This window comes from Lonchura striata, chromosome 1 (assembly GCF_046129695.1).
Source record: "Lonchura striata isolate bLonStr1 chromosome 1, bLonStr1.mat, whole genome shotgun sequence".
NCBI classification, from domain to species: Eukaryota; Metazoa; Chordata; class Aves; order Passeriformes; family Estrildidae; genus Lonchura; species Lonchura striata.
Genome location: NC_134603.1, coordinates 37,491,912 through 37,511,298, shown reverse-complemented (window position 1 = coordinate 37,511,298; position 19,387 = coordinate 37,491,912). Strand labels below are relative to the sequence as shown.

At 36.3% G+C, this 19,387-nt stretch overlaps 1 protein-coding gene across 1 annotated transcript in view; it reads right to left on the bottom strand.

The window, feature by feature from the left end:
- Window positions 1–19,387, bottom strand: part of CA8 (carbonic anhydrase 8) — a 49,193-nt gene that overhangs the window by 9,226 nt on the left and 20,580 nt on the right. The window contains exons 4-8 of the mRNA XM_021555659.3: window positions 17,504–17,599; window positions 15,048–15,110; window positions 13,673–13,721; window positions 11,005–11,117; window positions 3,844–4,010 (exon numbers count right to left, since the gene is read on the bottom strand). Coding sequence (XP_021411334.1) covers window positions 3,876–4,010; window positions 11,005–11,117; window positions 13,673–13,721; window positions 15,048–15,110; window positions 17,504–17,599 — 456 coding nt within the window. The 3' untranslated portion in view covers window positions 3,844–3,875. The remainder of the gene's footprint in view (window positions 1–3,843; window positions 4,011–11,004; window positions 11,118–13,672; window positions 13,722–15,047; window positions 15,111–17,503; window positions 17,600–19,387) is intronic.

Below are 19,387 nucleotides of genomic sequence, written 5' to 3'. Positions count from 1 at the left end.
CATTAGAAATTTTTTAAATGGCCTTTTCAAGAGAAATGTACTTGAAAACTTTAGCAACTGCAAGAGAAGAAAGATGAAAAGGTCATTAATGGGGTGTAATTTGGATGCATGTCAAAAACCCTACCAAAACAGAACCAAAAAATCATTAACCCCAAGCTATAGCTGAAAGAGATACATTTTCAGCAGAAAAGAAGCAGAGCCAGGAGAGGCCAATTAGATAGCATCAAATTAATTCTAAAAACTACCAGGTTAAAGAGAGCAGAGAAGCTACAAAGTTCCATCTGTTTTGCCATCCTGTAGACCCCCTTTAGAGCCTGGCCAAACTTTGTCTTAGAACTAGGGAGGAATATTTTGAGACCTGGGCTTTTCTCTGATGGAGGAACACTAAAAAAAATTCGTTCTTTCCCTGGTATTACACACCATGATATTCCATGTTTGTGTCAACTCTGCTTCTTACTCAACAAATTAGAACAAATTACATCAAAGATCAACATATGCTATTTGATCATAAGCCACAAAGGGTTCTGTTTTGTCAAGGTTTAAATCAAGGCTGAGGAGCAGATGTTCTGAAGCTTTGGGAGCATGGTGTGTATAGAGCCTACATTCTGATTCAGTCAAAATTAATTAGACCTTTCAAACAACCTCTTGCTACTCCTGTGGATACACTTACAGAAACATTTGTCTCCTTCTTTCCCCAGCAGAGTAACAAGGTCATGGCAAACTAACATTCCTGAAGGTTCTTTAAGTGGCAGTGCCACACTGGCTTGGAATAAAAAAAGAATATTGAAAACTTTAGTGACAGGAGTTCCAGCAGCCTTGGCAGAGGAGCACAGTGTAAGAAAAGAAGTCAAGCAGTGTATTGTAGTTGTAATATTAAAGACATACCAGAACTTCAAAATAAAAGGTAATCTCCTCTTTGAAAAGAAGAAACACTCCTTTTGAATCACTAGGAAGATGCTGCCCTGAAAACTATTACTTCCCCATCTACTACTGAGTTTTCATAGCAATATTCAGCTGATGCCAGCAGTCCTAGCTTAAGGGACTGCCCTCACTCCTGTGAAGGAAGGAATCTTTCTGAGGATTTCTGAGGTCTGTGTGAAGAGCTACTCTTCCTCAATCCCTTCCTCCTGGAGAGTTGTGAGGAAATTACTACAAAGTAAATAGGATTGTTTGCTTTCCTTTTTACCCCTCTGCAGAGAAGAAATGTGAACAAAGCCATGTGATTTCTTTTTACACTTCACTTTTTTCAGCTCCCTAAACTCAAGCAAAGATATATATAATGAAACCTTGATTAGTTCAGTGCTACTTGGACTGATGCATACAAAACTGAAAAAACCTGACCAAATGAATTTCTGATAAATAATTCAATCAGGTGTAGGGAAATATGTGTCATTTCTTCTGTGAGCTACACTGTGCCAGGATTCACAGTTCTTCCTCAGTGCTTGAGTGTACATAATTAGTATGGTCCTAAAGTGAGGACTATTACTTTGCATTAAAAATTCCATCATTTGAGAATTAAAACTACAGATTATTGTGTGAAGCAAAGTGTAGATAAATCTTATTACATAGAAAAAATCTTTATAAGTATTGACAAATGTAATAAAATTTCAAACGTGAAAGCAAAAGGGAAATTTTTACATTTCAATTCCATCATTGTAAAGGAAACACTTTCATGCTTAAAATTCAAACTCAGTGTGTCAAGTAATTTCACTGTTACAGACTTGAATTACCTGCACTGGCCTGAGGGCATTATTCACTCTCTGAGAAAAATTGTACTTTAATATTGCTACGATTTTCGCAAGTCATTTTTATGCAGAAGCTGGGATGAATTTGAAACATCCATTTCAAGATTAAAGTGACAACATTTGGTTACCATGAGAACCATGTAATTGAGAATTGGTCTTAGGGATATGCCCAAAATTAAATATGGGAATGAGAAAATAATATAAATAAAAAGGGATTTTACGGTTTTTGTTCAAATTCTGGGATGCAGATATTAAATAGGTTTAAAAAATACAAATAAACATATACTTCAAAAAATTTTAGATGCATACACTATATCAAAGGCTTATGCTATATGGAAAAAATGAAATTGTTGGTCATTGTCCCAGCCAATTTAATAATTTCTATCATATGCAGGAGAGAGGATGATCTCACTTCATTTTAATGGATCTATTTTTTAGGAGCACTGAATTATCAATCTTTTTTATGGGTTATCTGCTGCCTGATCATTTGTTACTTGACATGAAACTGCGGACTGGATCCAGAGCATTCTGAATGGGTTCAACTCCACAACAGAGCCTGACATGAACTAGAGACGGCAAAAATTTAAAGTACAAATAAATATCCTTACCCAAAACACTTTATCAAAACCCTTTAAGCAGCATGCTTTCCAGATGAAACCCTAGATTATCTGTTATTTTGTAGTTTTGAAGAAATTATAAGATAGGAAATCTGAGGCTTTATATTATGTGTTTCAGCAGTAAATAGGGTAGTGGGGAATACACAATGTTTCTATTATTTAAATAAAATTTTTTTGTGGGAAACTAGAGGAAAAATTTTATATGTTAAAAAGCAGTAGTACTTCTTTAAAAAGCAATCAAATAGATTCTTTTCTTGAAATTCTCCCAGGTTTGCTCTCCTATTTTTTGCATTAAAGCAGAATCATTTCATTTCAAAATCAACCATAAAGCTGGTGCCTTGACTCATTACTTTCACGGCAAAAATTTGTCTTAGAATAATAGAATTGTTTAAGTTACAAAAGACCTTTAAGATCATCATGTCCAACTATTAACCCAGCAATGCCAGGTGGTCCACCACTAAACCATATGCCTAAAATCTCATCTAATTACTTAAATGCCTTCAGGAATGGTGACTCAACCACTTCCCTGGACTTTAACTCTCTTTTAATCTCGTTGCCAGGTTATTCATTATAGCAAAACATCCATTAACTAAGTATAACAAGGATTAGGAGTAACTGTTGAGCATTGTGGGGATTTATTTTATATATAAAATAGAGGCTGGGGGAACTTGACATGAGAAATTTTAATAACTGCAGCAGGGTTAATGCAGGTTCACACATGTATTTCTCTTGCTCAGTGAGTCAATGAAGGTGGAAAAGAAGCAGCAACTCATTTGATGAATGAAATATGAAAAATTAGCCATGACAGAATTTAATTTGTTTCCTTTCAAACCTTCACTAGAGTTGCCCAAAATTCAGACTTGTTGGGAATGAACAGCATTGTGAAAAAAAAGTGCCTCCTTTTAGAATTAAAGACTTCCTTCCAGAACTACTAACCTCCTTTTTTAACAGGGTGAAGAGATCCACCAATGGCTGGTCTTCCAAAAACATGGAAAGAAACCAAACAGTAAAGCTCAGTAACTGGGGAAATATACCACATAACCAAGGCATACTGTGCTCTTCTTCACTTCAGCAGGAGAAATTTAAAGCTACAAGAGGTAATTGTAATGTAATTGGGCATTGTGATTCACTGCCTGGATGGTGGTGAATGACTTTCTCATTTTCTATTGCTTTGCTTGCATGCATGGCTTTTGCTTTACCTATTAAACTGTCTTTGCCTCAACCCAAATTCTCTCACTTTTACCCTTCTGATTCTCTCCCCCATCCCACCACACGGAATTGGACTGAGCAGCCTGTGGGGCTTGGTTGCCAACTGGAGTTAAATCATGACATAACCAAACTATTATACACAGGATGAAATAGAAATTACAGTGTCAACTTTTACAATTGTAACAATGTACAATTAAGCTAAAATTAAGTACATTTTCTACTTTAGCTAAATTACTTCAGAATTTCTATTTTTCCACTAAGTTTTTGCTTACCTGAATTATTCATCATTATTCTTCCTCCTCTGCTACTGAAATGCAGCCCTGATGACTCTATCACTAAGTGGCTGAGTTGGTCTGAAGTTATCTCCTAGGATTCCATCAGAGCCCTCTAAAAGTTCAGCACCTTTAACATGAGTCCTCAGTCTTCGAAATTCCTCTATCTGAAAGACAGAAAAACAGAAAGAAACTGAGACACATTCTTCACCATGGGACTAATAATCAAAACCAGCCCTGTTCAGCCAATTCTGAAGCTTTGAAAATTGCAGTGTTCAGGTGCCATATAGGAAGGTCAATATGTATTAATAACATTTTAAAATAGCTATCAGCACTGTCAAAATATTTGAGATATAAAGAAAAACAAGAACTTTTAGGCACATGGTTTGGCAAACTCATCCTCTGCCTTCTCACAACTTCTTTTAAGATCTATAACAATCTTGGCTACTGCAGATTACATCCTATGAATCAGCCTTACTGTTGTGTGTGTAGAGCAGTAATTCTGGTCTTCAAAGAAGTGCATTTTAGGAATAACTTGCTTGACTATAAATTGCTTTGAAATTCTCCTAGTGATTTATTTACTGCCTTAAACTGTTGTTTTCTTCTAACCAGAAGACTACTGAACAGATTCTTAGCTTTAAAGGATGTCTGTTGACATTTTATATGGAAAAATACAGGTTTTGTGATCAAAACAAAATACTGCTTCAAAAGATCTGTAGGTGTAGATAGTCGGAAAGTCAAATAAAGTAAAAAATAAATATTAAATATTTGAATTTAGCCAAAACAAATATGTTTCTTGCTTACAGACTCTTCCTAGATTTTTCTAAATCTAATCTGGTATATGGAAGAATATGAGCAGCGTCCATCTGCATCCCTGTATTAGCATCAAGCACTGCATGGTAAAACACTTTAGCTTACTGTTCACCAGTGCTGTTTTTAAGAGACTGGTATTTTAAATAGTTTTAACTACTAGAAAAAAATTTTTTTTCTTTGACATATTCACAAACTGTCTTAGCTGGATACAGCAAATGTACTTGATGGCTGACTCCCCCAGCCTCAGACTCTGTCACAGGGTCAGTCACAGTGTACTGACCCTGTGACACTTCACTGTGCAGTTCATCTTTAACTTGAAACTGAAGATACACAGAAAGTAAAATGGAGTATGAAGTATACAATCATTTTAACATCTAAAACATTATACAGTTTATTTCTCCATGAAAAACACCCTAGGAAATATTACAGGGAGAATGTAAGCATGATTCCTGAATTAAATTAAATTAGGTACTAAACAGCAAGTAATGGCATTTTTATTCTTACCCTGCCTACAGAGAATACCTTCTTACTGCAATCTGGAACACAACTGCCCCCATTGTTGTTTTCCACTCTACAGCCGTACTGATACAGATTTATTTACTTGACTTAGAGGCTAGCTCTTCTCTGCTTAATTTTTCTCAAAAAAAAGTGTGCTAGGAAATCAACACTCAGCTTGTGGCAGCTGAGATATAAGGCAACAGCTTAGACTGCCAAAATGAAAAAAGCTCCTTGAAGGTGGTTTTAGAGGCAGAATCCTGTTATGGAAGATTTTTGTTGTTGTTTACTTAAAGCAAACTGAAAACAAACCCACTACCAGCTTGGAATTGAAAAAGTCTTCAGAACTCAAGGGCTGGTAAATGACTGAAGGAGTTTTGTAAAAGCATCCTTTTTCACCATCTGAATCAACTCTGGAAAGTCTGAGATAATTGCGGTTTAGGAAGAAGCACTTTACAAAAATGTGGCTTTTGTTTGATCTTGTGAGAATGAGATACTTCAAACAAAGACAGATGAAGGAGAGGGAAGAGCAGGCTCTCTGCAAAGCCGGCATTTGTGAGCTGTCTCCTACTGTAACTACAAATACTCCGTCCCAGTTCCCACAGTGAAATCTTTCTCCAGGAGGTAACTCCTCACAAAGCAGCTTCCAGTTCCTTCAGTTAGGAGATAGAATTGACCTGATCTCTGTGCCTGCTCTTTAGTCTTTACAGAAGTCAAGAATTGTAGCTCCGCTCCAAGGGGGAATTTCTTCTAAGACTGACATCTTCCTTGTTTAGTTGTTCCTTCCATGGTTCACACTGCCGTGTCAGAGACCCTCTACAACATGATGGTTTGCTCTACTCATGAGAAGTGCTTCTGTCAGAAAAGGACACTATCTGTGCCAACACTACTTTCCCTATTAAATTTCCACATAGTAAAGAAATATGTTGTCTCAGGTTGAAAGGTGTAGCTGGATGAGTATTCTATTCCCATCTGTTAGAGGTGGGGGGTGGGGCAGTTATTTTCTATTAACTGGGCAGTTTTTCTTTATCTCTTCCACAACCAATCCTCCCTCTGTGGAGACAGCTTCTGTTAATGGGCCATTGAGTGTCACTGCATGACTGATAAAATCACATCATCCAATCAAGAGATGCTCCACCCGGGGGGATGGGGAGCCAAGCATTCCTACCTGGATATAACCAGATGTTTGGAACATCACAGACAGCCTTTTCCCACTGGATGCCCAGAGGAAGACCAGGCCCATCTACACCACTACTGGACCTTTAGGGGAAGCCTACATCCTTCTACAAGATCACTGCTCCAACAGTACCACATCTGCTACTCCAGGAGGACTGCAGCCACCGTTCCATCGGACTGCTGCCAACACCCTGACCAATAGGGTGTCAGGTCATATTCTGACTCTGTGAGTAGTTCATTTTCTTTTCTTTTTTTCTTTTTTTAATATTGTATTTGTATTTTTTGAAATTTTCCTAGTAAAGAACTGTTATTCCTATTTCCATATCTTCGCCAGAGAGTCCCTTAATTTCAAAACTGTAACAAGTTGGAGGGAGTTTACATTTTACATTTCAAGGAAGGCTCCTGTCTTCCTTAGCAGACACCTGTCTTTTCAAACCAAGACATATGTGTGCTCTGCTGATCCTGTTTCACTGCTCACCATCTCCTCCCAACCCCTCATAAGTCAATGCTATGAAGTACACCCTGCAGGACTGACCATGAAACAGATGTTTTAGAGGCACACAGCTAAGCACCCTTGGATAGTCACATACTTTTACCAAGAATAGCTATTCTTCTCCTGGCCAGAAGACATTAAGGATGACCTAAACCTGTTCACACTGAAATTTGGGATTAAGTTCTAACCAGTGTAGAAGGCAAATCCACAATATAAACAATGGCATTCCTACTGAGTAAAACTGTTCATGTTCATGTTGTATAGAATTTTTTTTTACCACTCATTGTATTCAGATGCTGAGCATTCTTGTTTCACTCACACATTTGCTGAAGAATAGAGTACACAATACTAAGAATTTGCATGTTTTCTATAAACATTTCTTCAATATGAGCTATATAAGTATTATCCTTCTGTTTGAAAATTTTACATGTCTCTATGATATCTTCCAAGAATAAGGACCTTACTTCCCAGCACCCAGAATACCATGAAGTTTTATTTTAGCTTACATAAATCTTGCACAATCCCCACTACAGCTCATATGCTAGTTACTGTTTCTGTCCTTTGGTAGTTTTTCATTCTGAATGAGGTAGACAAAAGGACTAGGGACCATGCCATTCAATAAAAGAATAGTTAATTCTGACAATGAATACAGCAGAACAACAGCTCCTTCTGCATCATTGTTTAAAATCCCTACTGAGTGGCTTAGACAATGCACTTGTTCTGGGCTTCAGTGAACCACAAAGCACATTATTCACAAGTGTCCCATTTTTTTAAAATATGGTTGAGAGAAGCATGCCTAAGTATTTTTCAATTATTTCCTACTTTTTACTGGTGTAATGGGAGTTTTCTCCCACTGCATTTCAGCAGTGAACATGCATGTGTTCCTCACAAAAAGAATCAACATAGTTCTTTCTGGGCTATGTATTTCAACATAAGTCAAGTGAGGATGACAAAAATCACAATAGGAGGACAGGAATATGCACAGAATGACCCATGAAAGACTTTTTGATGGAAGTGAAGTCTCATGGTGAGGAAAATTACTCCCAGTGAGGAAATAGCATTCCTCAGGATTCCAGGAAAGCACATCAAGATGCTGCAGTCCTGAACTGCTCTTTTGCTATTTGTATAACCAGCACACTCAGATCTCCTTTCACTTAACTTTGACTTAGATCAGTAGTATATCAACTCATCAGCTGAATTTTACTATCTGAAAATGTCTTCAGATAAAAAAAAACTGTTCTCTACTTTGTACTGGTCAGCCTATTGTGCCTATGTCAAAATGATTACTTCATTGTTTCAGAATAACAGAATGTGAAAATATTTTAGGAGTATGACCATGAAACAGAGTGGCAATTTTATTCACTTTTTGCCCTTATGACCCGCAGTTTGTTAAACTGATCAGTATTGCTGTGATAATTGCAGAAAATTAGCATATTGTCTCTAATATATAAACTAGTTTGATCAGAGGAAAGAAATAAAACTTATTCATATTTTATTATGTAATTCTTTATTTACTTGTTATTGACACTCTTAAAACTTGATTATTTCATGACCTGAAAAAGGAAAATAGCCTTGAATTTGTCTCTCACTGGCTATAACCACAAATGCTACTAGTATTTGACATTTCATTAGTATCCCAAAGAAGAAATTTCTAGATGGTAATGACAAATGTAAAAATAATGTACTTAAACATATTAGAAATGCATTTGCACTGAAATCTATGATTTAATACTACAAGCTGGCTTAATAAAATTAAATACTTCTACCAGCCTTTCATGGAAGAGTCAAAATGGTATAGCCTATACTACACCCTCTTATTTTTCACAGACAAAAGCCCTTGCATTTCTAATCTCTCCTTAATCTCTCCTGGGCAACTTGCTCGAGATGAACCTGCTTTAGCAGGGCATTTGGAATAGATGCTCTCCAGAGGTCTCTTCAAACCCCAGTCATTCTATGGTTCTGTGATTAAATGAAATCTCTCACAGGCACTCATGCCCACAAGCACAAAAGAGGCCAGATAGTTCATTGCAGCCAAAATGCTAATTGCTATTTAAAATCTTGACATTTTAGCTATAGCAAAATATTCTAGAAACAACAAAATCTTAATTTGGAAATCATGGAGACCTTACAATACCTTTCAATTTACGAATCCCAGAATCATCTTCTCTCACTTACCCCATATTTATTTTATGTATTTTATATATATATTTCATATATATTATATATATTTTATATATTTTTATATTTATTGATATATTTAATTTATTGACACATTTCTTTTTCATTGACATCTGAAAGCAGTATCTGATAAAATTTATTTTTTTCTATCCCACCTTGGCAAAAGCCTTTCAAGTTTTTAATAACTATCTTCCCTGCACAACCTTAACTTTAATGCTGCAATCATAAATATCACTGAGGAATGTTTTTCTAATTGATGCTTTTCTGTGACAAGTATAGTGAATCACCTTGGCATGAGTCTGCTCCAATCCATCACTGGACTCCAGTGCCACCTCTCACCCAGGTATAATGACAGTGGGAAGGAAAAGCTCCTCCATGACTTGCATGCCCCTCATCATTGCAATGTTTTTGGATCAGGTTTGCACCTATCAAAGTAATGCAGCAACACAAACCAGCTACTACTCACCTAACAAAACCCATGGTTGTGAATTTCAGTTTTTGCCCCAGGCACTATGGGTCACTCTTTTCCCCAAGCACAATACTCTTTTCAGGAATCTTATCCCTTTCACACAATATTCTAACCTCCTGCTTCCTTGTGGTAATTTAGTATATAGTAATACTAACTAAAGTTGTATTTCTCTTCTTAATTCCTCTTTTGTTCACCCTCTTGCTGTCTCCCACTATATGTGGATGGTTTAAACGCGTCTCTCCTCTGTACACTGGCTGAATTAAAAAGGAATAGAGACTATAAAATCTGCACCTAGCAATATCATACTCTGTCTCAGTGTAATAGCTGTAATATCATACTATGTCTCAGCTGTAATAGCTGGACTTTGTACATCTCATTAAGTCCCCTTATTTATCAATATCCCATCTGAACAATTAACTGACAAGTTACAAAATGCACTCTATCCTTAAAAGTTATTCTGAATCTAATAATGCTAACAGAATGCTGTTTACTCAATAGTTAGTAATGCATTTACTCAGTAGTAAGCAGCCACAAGTCTTAGCTTTTCATAAACAAATAACAAAATTCATGATGGGATGCATTTAAGTTGGAGCTACCAGACAAATAACTTATTGGGAGTCACTGCTTTTATCCTATGATTAGACCTAGAATTCAGTTTCCATAAAACAAGAAATGCTGCCAATTTTAAATTGTTAGAGGTGTTAAAAGAAGATGCTAGTGCTGGCATCACTAGAAAAATTTTAAATAATTACAGCTGAAATAATTGAAATCTGAATTTATCACCTTTTATACTTTCTTCACAGGCTTTAGAGCAGGCAATGAAAATGAATGCACTCAGCTTCAGGGATTCTAGGTAGGTTCACTTAAATTAAATGCACATTCCTCCAGCTGGGATTCACAGACTGTGGGAGAATATTCATCAGGATTTTCCTATGTTTTTACTAGGATTATTTGTAGACAGATTTGAAAAGCTGTACATAGAAAGGCTCACAACTGTTAGATTTAATTTAAGAATAAAAAATCCAAACATTTTAAAATGTATACCTGTGAAATCAAATTTAAAGAGGTATCTTCCATTTGACATTTATTATGAAACTGAATTTAAAAAGAACCAGATAAATTACAGTTCAATGCAATCTAGGCAATCTGTACTACATTAATGTTTTTCATTCTCCAGGAAGTAGTGCCTACCTGTGTTTTTTTTCCTCTTTAACTTTAAAAAGCAGTGATATTTGAAAATACACATTTACAAAGAATTTAATTTCTTTTGCCCATTGAGTTCCTTTTTTTTCTTTTTCATTCACTTAAATATAAGAATTATTTTAAATGCAGATGATAAATGATAACAAGGTTTTTCATCTCTGACCTTTGCATTGCTTTCAGTGACTCGAAAGGTTTAACCTTTACTTGAAAAGCCATGTACTGATCTAATGGGATCTTTAAGGAGAACAGACATAACATTCTGATATATACATTTGCACGCTATAACCTTTAGCTCATAACCATATTCCAAGGTCATTTTAAGCACAGCTGTTACCTGTACTTGGGACACAGTCAAAGGATAGCGAAATAATATCCAGGTGACACCTTCACTGCAGGGTGGAATGGTTAGAGAGCCCTCATACACCCAGTAGTCACGCAGAAGAGGATCTGAAATCAAAAGAAACATGGAGTTTTAATGACTATTAGGAAGTTAATGGTGGTTTTCAGTGACGGCTGTGGGCTCGCTCACATGATGAATTTAGTAAGCAGAAGTTAAGGTGTGAATTTATAATCTGCCAAGCACTGCCCACTACTTCCTCATATCAATGTATATGAGCTTGTGATCATTATATTATTGTAAGTTACCCTGCAGATGAGCATTTTAGGTATGAAAATGCCACTTTGTAGATGTGAAAAATAACAAGTGCACAGCTCTCTAAATTAACATGGCAAATAAGCAATGTTATGGGAATAAAGTAATTCCTGTTAATGTCAAAAGCTAAAAATATATGTATTTTGAAGGTGGAGGATCTGTGGTAATTGAATTTTAACTGACTTCTACATTTAGGATATGTCTCAAGAATAAATTTTATTTCATTTTTTAGAAAAAAAATCAATGAAAATTCAGCTGAAGAGAAACTTTTCACTTTGAAATTCTGGTGACATAATTTTTGAGATGCAATGGTGCTTCCCACCTTTGGAAAAGTGAGCTGAGGGGGGAAAACATCAAGGTTTACCTTATAATTACTTCTCTTTTTTTTAAAGTTTATATATTTATTAATAAATTTATAAATAACTGTTAGAATAAACAGTTGTCCCTGAAGAAAATGTATAAAATTTTGTGCATGCAGAGTTTTAACTCCACATAAAACACATTTGATTTTAATTATTTTAATTCTTTTAATTTCTCATAGATTTCAATAACACTACACTTCATAAGTGAGACAACACAGGGCTTTTCTTTGCTGTGGTACAGCCTAAAAAAAGGAGAAAAAACTGACTGTAAAAGAGAGTTTCTGAAGAAACAAACCTAGAGAGAAACTAGAGACAAATGGTGCTTAATCATAGCATGGAGAGCCAGGGGAAAGGTCGTGACTAGCTTGACAAGGACAGAATGGGATACTGGAAACAAATAAACCTGCTTGGTGGAACTAACCTGGTACTGTCATTTCACTACTATCTCAGAGGCATATCAGTAGAATTAAATTTTGCTAATGAAGCCTGTGATTGTCAGTGAATGGATTTTGTTTTGTTGGTGTAATTTTCTTTCTCAGCTAGGAAATTATGAAGCATATTCTTTGGCAGCAAGTTGCATTATCAAACACTCAAAAGTTAAGAACTGCAAGAATTAATTCAGCCCATCCTGTGCATGCATCGTGATACAGTGTTGTCACATGATCATGTTTGTCTTTTTTGGAGAACCTTTCATAGTTTACTTGCAAAGACAGATGGTTTTGTTTTGAAAAGTACATAATATTATTTAGAATTTTCAGTACAATATGAGGCACTTTGTCTTTTTCCTATGCTATTGAAATCCTGCTTGTTAGAATATTTTCTCATTTTTCATATTTCTAATACACTCATTTCTCCAGTGCCTGAGAGCTTAAATGAATTAATTTATCCTCCCATGCCCTAGAGTAGTGAGGAAGGATGGATTATCCCCTCACTTTACAGCTGGGGAACTGAGGCAGAGCAGAGGAGGTCAAATGCATCTATTCATTTGAGGTGTTCAATATGACATGATTAGAACCTGATTTCTCAGAGTATTTAACTTTCTATAGCACATAATACAGTCAGAGCACTGCTCCCATTGACTTCTCTTGGAGGTGTAAGCACTCAGCACTTCTGCAAATCAGACCCCATGATCTCAAGTCGGGCACCTAGAAAATGAGGAACACATAGTTAGAGATGAGTTGTGAACATTTTTGTTTATGTGACTTGATCAGCATCAAACAGGAACTGTGAGGCAGGGATCCTGCAAAAAATAACTTATGGTCATGCAATCAGGTGATGTTTCATAATGGATATGCATGAGAGGCACAGGCTGCCTTAATTCCTGCAATTCCTAATTGCTGAGACTTGACTTTGCAACCTAGACAATATTCTTCTGATATAATTAATATAGTTTAATGTAGAACAGGGTTACTTTGAAAAATTAAAGATCTTGCCCCTATGACAGAGTTTAGTTCAAATGGATTCCTTGCAGAAACATTTCCTTTTAGAAATATTTTTAAAACTCACATTTCTTACTGTTATTCTCTAACTTTTAGCTATGTAAGTTTGAATTTGCCTCCCTTTGTCACTTCTCCATTTATGGATAGAACCGTCATTCATAATGGCACTGTCTTTTGATTCTGCCAATAAAACTACCTTGCTAAGTGGGTAGCCTTACACTTCCTATTTTAGGCCCAAGTAGAGAAAGGAATACACACAGCTGTCTCTCTGGATGGGTTGGTAATTCCTCAACAAAGCTAGCCACAGTGTTGTCAGCAGCACACAGACTACAGTGTCACATCCCACTCACATGACAAAGGTGCAGATTTACAGTAAATTCCAATGGGACTTCACCACTATCCCTGTTGGGATGCACATTACCAAAATGCATTACCACCTTATGGAACACACTCAGGCTTGCAGTTTAGGCTAGGCTTTAAATGAAGATAGTCTCAGCCTCTGCAATCAGCTACTAATCCACACACAAAAAAGTAAGCAAAGGCACATACCTGGCAATAAAGAGTTGGGATTAAAACAGGGTATTGTTTTGGACTTTCCCTGAAAAAATGAATACAAGTCAATCTCATCTCTAGCTTCTAATTAAAATGCTGATGAATGCCGAGGTAAAACACATTCTGTGTTCTTTTACCGTTAAGCCTTCAATTCCTGTGGAAAGCAACCTCATTAAGAGCCCCCATTTAATTATTATTGCATTTGTCCTTGCAGCTACACAAGCAAGTATTTTTATCCTATTTTTAATTTCATTTTTAAGCTTATCTCAGCAATTTGTTAATTTTCTGCCTTTAGCACCTAGACTTCCTTCAGGTTCCAGCCTTGAAATTCTCTACATGAAATTCAGGGGTTTCATACAAAAAGAGTTTAAACAAACAAGGACCAAAGTGAGCTTCACTTAACTGATGTGGGTAACACTTAATAAAATAAATCTGGTTCATCATATTTAATACACAAAAATGTTAGCTATGCCGAAGTGTGTTTGATGCTGACCCTTTGAAAGGCACCATTATTAACACAGTGGTGAGGCCTTTTATGACCTTCCTCTGCTTCGCTGTTGTCTCAGTAATGAAATTAGAATTCCATACACTATTGTTTTCTCTGACACTTTCATAAATTAGGAGTTTATAATACTAAACATAATGACTGAAGTTTACCATATATTATTTGACTAAAAGATTGTGATTCCTTTCTATTTTTTCTGCACTTTGGCATCTGCTGAAGTGAATGGCAATCTCTTCATACCAATAAAAAAATGTGACATCAATACATCTCAAAATCCTTTTAAAATCAAAGATATGTATGATTATTTCTATGTTACAGATCATGAAGCAAAGAGATGAAAGTAACTTGACCAAGGTTCTTTAAGATAGTGTCAACATTTTGGAGAGCACTCAAATCTTCTCAGTCCTGCTAGGATTACTACCTGTCCTTCAGGATCCCCACACATAATCCACTTGACAACTTGGCATAGTGTTTCTGCTGATTTCTCTGCAAATTAATATGGGTGCTCACTTAATCTGTTCTTTTCCTCTACAAATTAAGACCAGGTAAGCTTGGAGATACGGCAGTTGGTGTTCACTAAGCATGTTGCACTTCTTGCACTCACACTGACTCCATGAAAATCACTGAAAAGGTACTGGTATAGATCAAAATTTCTGACCACCAAAAAAAGAAAGTATAATATATATATTAGCTGAATAATATTAGCTGAATAAAATGCTGAGGTTTTCATGCTGGCCACCAAATGATGGCTTTTATTTGTGGTTTTACTACAGACACATCTGAAATATTTCTCTGGGCTCCATACAGGCCCTTTGCTTACTGTTTTTCTGGTCATTAAAGGAAGAATTGCTTCAGACAGTGGCTTACCTTGTACTGGATGTCCTGAAGAATTTCAGTTACAGCCTTTAGGCCCACATGCTCTTTTCCTATCTGAAATACAGCAAGCAAAGGTGAGTTTCAGTATCTTGGTATTTCAGAAACTGTGAGGCAAAACTCAGGTCAACCAGAACAGTAAGTACTATAGCTGTTTTTAGTTTAGCTACACAACCTTGTAGCTAATCAAATACAATAATACATGACAACTCAAAAAAATTAAATCATTATAAAACCACAAGCCAAAAGTAAACAGGACTTAAATCACTTTAAAGAAGAGACAAACTCACAGAACAAGAGAAAGAGTCATAATTAAGTCTGGCAGGTTTTTATTAACCCTGTTTTGCAGCACCTATTCTATGTGGAGTCAAAATCATGCAGTATTGTGGCATACAAATGCCAAGGATACGGTTTGTCCTTACCAGTTTTTGTCAGAAAAGTACACAGAAATTTTTGAATTTGTTCCCATAGCATTGCAAATCTGGCCCAAGGTATCTCTGAAGCTCAGGGGAGTTTTTTCCTGCCTGCAGAGCACGGAACAGCAGATTCCCTCTCCCACAGCATCTCTGGGTCCATGCCAGTGAAAGGCAGGCTGCCGGCAGGCTGCAGCACTGCCTCTACCGAACGCCTGCAAGGCACGGAAGATGGGCCTCTAAAGAAACACACGGAGATAAGAGATTCTAATTCTATATGGACGGTGCTCACTCTGCACACTAAACTCAAATCTCCTCTGACTCAAATCACCCATTCCAGGGTCCTAGTTTTACCTTCAGAACAAAATCAGACGAGGCAGAATGACCTTCCACTTTATTTCTTTGCCAACATGTGCAAATACAAGGTAAGGAAATAAACCAGCATGAGTGAGAATGGGAGAGCTAGACCCTGAAAATTTTGTTTGCTTCTTGTTTCTCTTGGAATAAAATTACACAGTAGCCACTGGAAGGAAACAACTGAATGTCAACAAAATGTACTTTGTTACTTCTAAGAATTTAAGAGTATTTTCTTTTTTTAAGAATGGAATTTCAATTTCAAACCTTCCAAAGTGCATAAAAGATATTGAAGTCATTTCAAAGATGCTGCTTCTAAATTAATAATCCCCAAGGGCTGTCACTTAAATCAGTGAAAATATTTTCATTGACTTTAAAATAATATATTTTCAGAACCATGGTTCAAAATTATTTTTCCACACCTTTAACAAGAAAAAAATTGGTCGCCAACATAACTCTCCCTGTTCCTTTAATAAACAGCTTAAATATTATTTTTCCTCAGTCAGATGTAATTTTACCTTTCTTGGCTAATAAAAAAGCTTTTTTGGAATGCTTACAAACACTGATGCGGGAGAGAGACCAGAAATGGAAAATGTATCATTGAAGTTTCAAATTTATTTAAGAACTTATATATAACTTTCTAACTGACTCAAAGGTTACCTCTGCTGGAATGAGAAGGTGACTTACATAAGCAATTATCACACAGCCCTCTAGGACACAAAGCTGAAGACTTTCTAACTTCCATTTTTAGCAGTTCTATCTGAATGTTGAGGTGGTAACCAAGGTACCTTTAAATTCAGAGGTAAAGCTCAAAGGCACTCATAAACTCGTTATGAAATATGACAAATTAATAATATCACTGTGCAAGAAAATCCATTTGATCTAAGGATGAACTCTAAACCTCTTTCTCCAAACCCATTTAAATAAAACAGTTTGCCATTCCTCATGAGGAAGATGAGAATCTGGTGTTTGAGGACTAAAACTGAAAATCTTTATAGGATGCAGACCTTGAAAAACCTTCAACAGCAATTAGATTATAGTGCTAACTTCCCAGATTTCATTACACCTTGTCCCCAGGAAGCTTTAAACATTCTCATTGCTGGCGTTTCTGAGGGTCTCTGGCAAGTCTTGTTAAAACTCTCAGTCTCTGAAGAAGTAATACGACTCCGCCTCACATTTGTCCTGTGTGAAGAAACACACTTGTCCCCGTGTTCAGGAAAGCAGAATTCTGCTACCAGTTTTCAGCAGTGCCAATGACTTTGTAGTCCTTTTCTTTAATCTCTCCTCCTCTCCTCTGTCTATTTCCTCAAACTCTGAACAGCAGACCCAGCCAGGAATTAAGAGAAATACATCACAGAGATAGTGAAGCACTTGTTCCTCCTGACAGCCCTCATTCTGCTCACAGAGAAGATTGGATGTCTGCTTATAGCCAGAGTCCCAGGAAGATGCCTATGTATTATCCCTTCTGTAACTAACATACTTCCAATACCCTGTTCAAATAAGAATGGATTGCTTAGCACATATAAAGAAGACATGACTGAAAAATATTTTGCAAATAGAATACCAGCGGTCATACATTGTTTTCCTTCATGAAATCATTAAAAATTAAATAACGAGGAAAGGACCTCATTATCCTCAGACAAATGACAGTGCATCATAACAAGTGTAACACAGGAAACTTACCTGCACAAACAAAGCAATAATAGCTATGCCGTGCTTCTTCCCTACTGCCTCATCAATGCTGCTGTACAGTGTGGAGTTCCAATGCATTAGATGAAGCTAAAACAAAGCAATGCAAACAGACCAATAGAGAAATATGTTTTGTAATTAAGAACACCAACAATTAACATCATTTAACAAAGCCTCAGCATGTTGTGTGTGCATATGCATGGCTACACATATGTACATGCTTATGGCCGTGCATGTGGGGCTAAGTGGATTTACTTATACTACATATTGTAAATATCAGTAACACCAAGAAAAAAACAGATAAAATTGCAGATAAAGTGATGTACAGCCAGTTACCAAAAATCTACATCAAAAGTGTGAATAACTGTAGTAATGATGATTTAACAACTCTCTCAATCTGAATACTGAAATAATGTCAGCTAATGAAATCCACCAACATTGCCCTTCAGCCAGCCAGCTCTCTCCCAGGGTAGGAGAATTATTATGGACATAGGCTGTCCAAACACACATTAGACTGACTTGATGTACTATCACAACGCCACTTGTCTCACACTCTACCTCCCAAGACAAATCATTCAAATGTCAGTAGTAAGAGTAGAAGTGATTTCAGAAAAGGTTAAACACGGAGAAAGTCAAGCAGAAAAAAGTGGCTTAAGGATGATCACCTTAGGGGTAAGGGTGAAAGAAAGAGATGGCAAAGAGCAAAGAGCTAATGCAGGAATACATGGGAGGCAGTGGACACTGCATAGTAAACACAAAGTCTGTTGTGATGAAGTGTCACAGCATAATCTGGGAAGTAGTGTTTGAGAAAAGTGCTGGAAGACAGACTAGCAGGAAGTTGGAAATGGAGGAAAGAAGGGAGGGGAGGCAGAGAGTTGAGGAGGAAGAGTGTTGGAAAACAGTGACATGAAAGGAAAAAGGAAGTATGGAAAGGGAGGAAAGGGAAAAGGGAAAGGAAAAGGGACAGGAAAAGGGACAGGAAAAAGGGAAAGGAAAAGGAAAAGGAAAAGGAAAAGGAAAAGGAAAAGGAAAAGGAAAAGGAAAAGGAAAAGGAAAAGGAAAAGGAAAAGGAAAAGGAAAAGGAAAAGGAAAAGGAAAAGGAAAAGGAAAAGGAAAAAAGGACTATCTACTGAAAGATAACATGAATTTTGAACATGATTTTTCCAGAAATAAATGTAATCTCTGTGCCTAGGTCTGGTAACACTGTAGAGCTTCAACATCCTAAGCACAGCTGCTTTGAAGTTTATCTGCCAACTCTTAGACTATAAACTCATGATCAATGTTTGTTTATTCATGTGCCTAAGAAGTTAAAATATCATTTTTATAGCTACCATTGTTTTTCACCTTCATCAAAATTAATTTTTAAAACAGTGTATCTTGCTATTTTGGGGTTTTTTTTTTTTTTATTTTTGTGCAGGAACAGCCTCTGTGAAATGCTTATTGCCCCTTACACAACAGGAGCTAATTCAGGCATCTTAGCATTTCAGAATACCAGTTCTTCAAGCAATCACTCTCCACTTACTTATTTCCAATATGAATTTTAGGCACTCCTTTTGATGACTATTATTCCAAAAGTAAATACAAACTTTTAAATGAACATATTGTAAATTAAACTAAGTTACAGGTTATCACACAAATAATTGTATTCATTTCTATCAAAGGCATATGCTGTGGCAAAAAAAAAAAAAAAGAAACATTTTCTTTTTAGCAAATACAACAAATAGTTTTTACATGAGAACACTAATATAAATAATCTACTTGCCCACAGCTACAAAACTTCTAGGCATACAAATGCTCCCTGTTAGACCAAAGCCCATGGATTTACTTTGTTGTGTGCATTTTCTCACGTATAAAAACTTTTGTTACACAATTGATTTG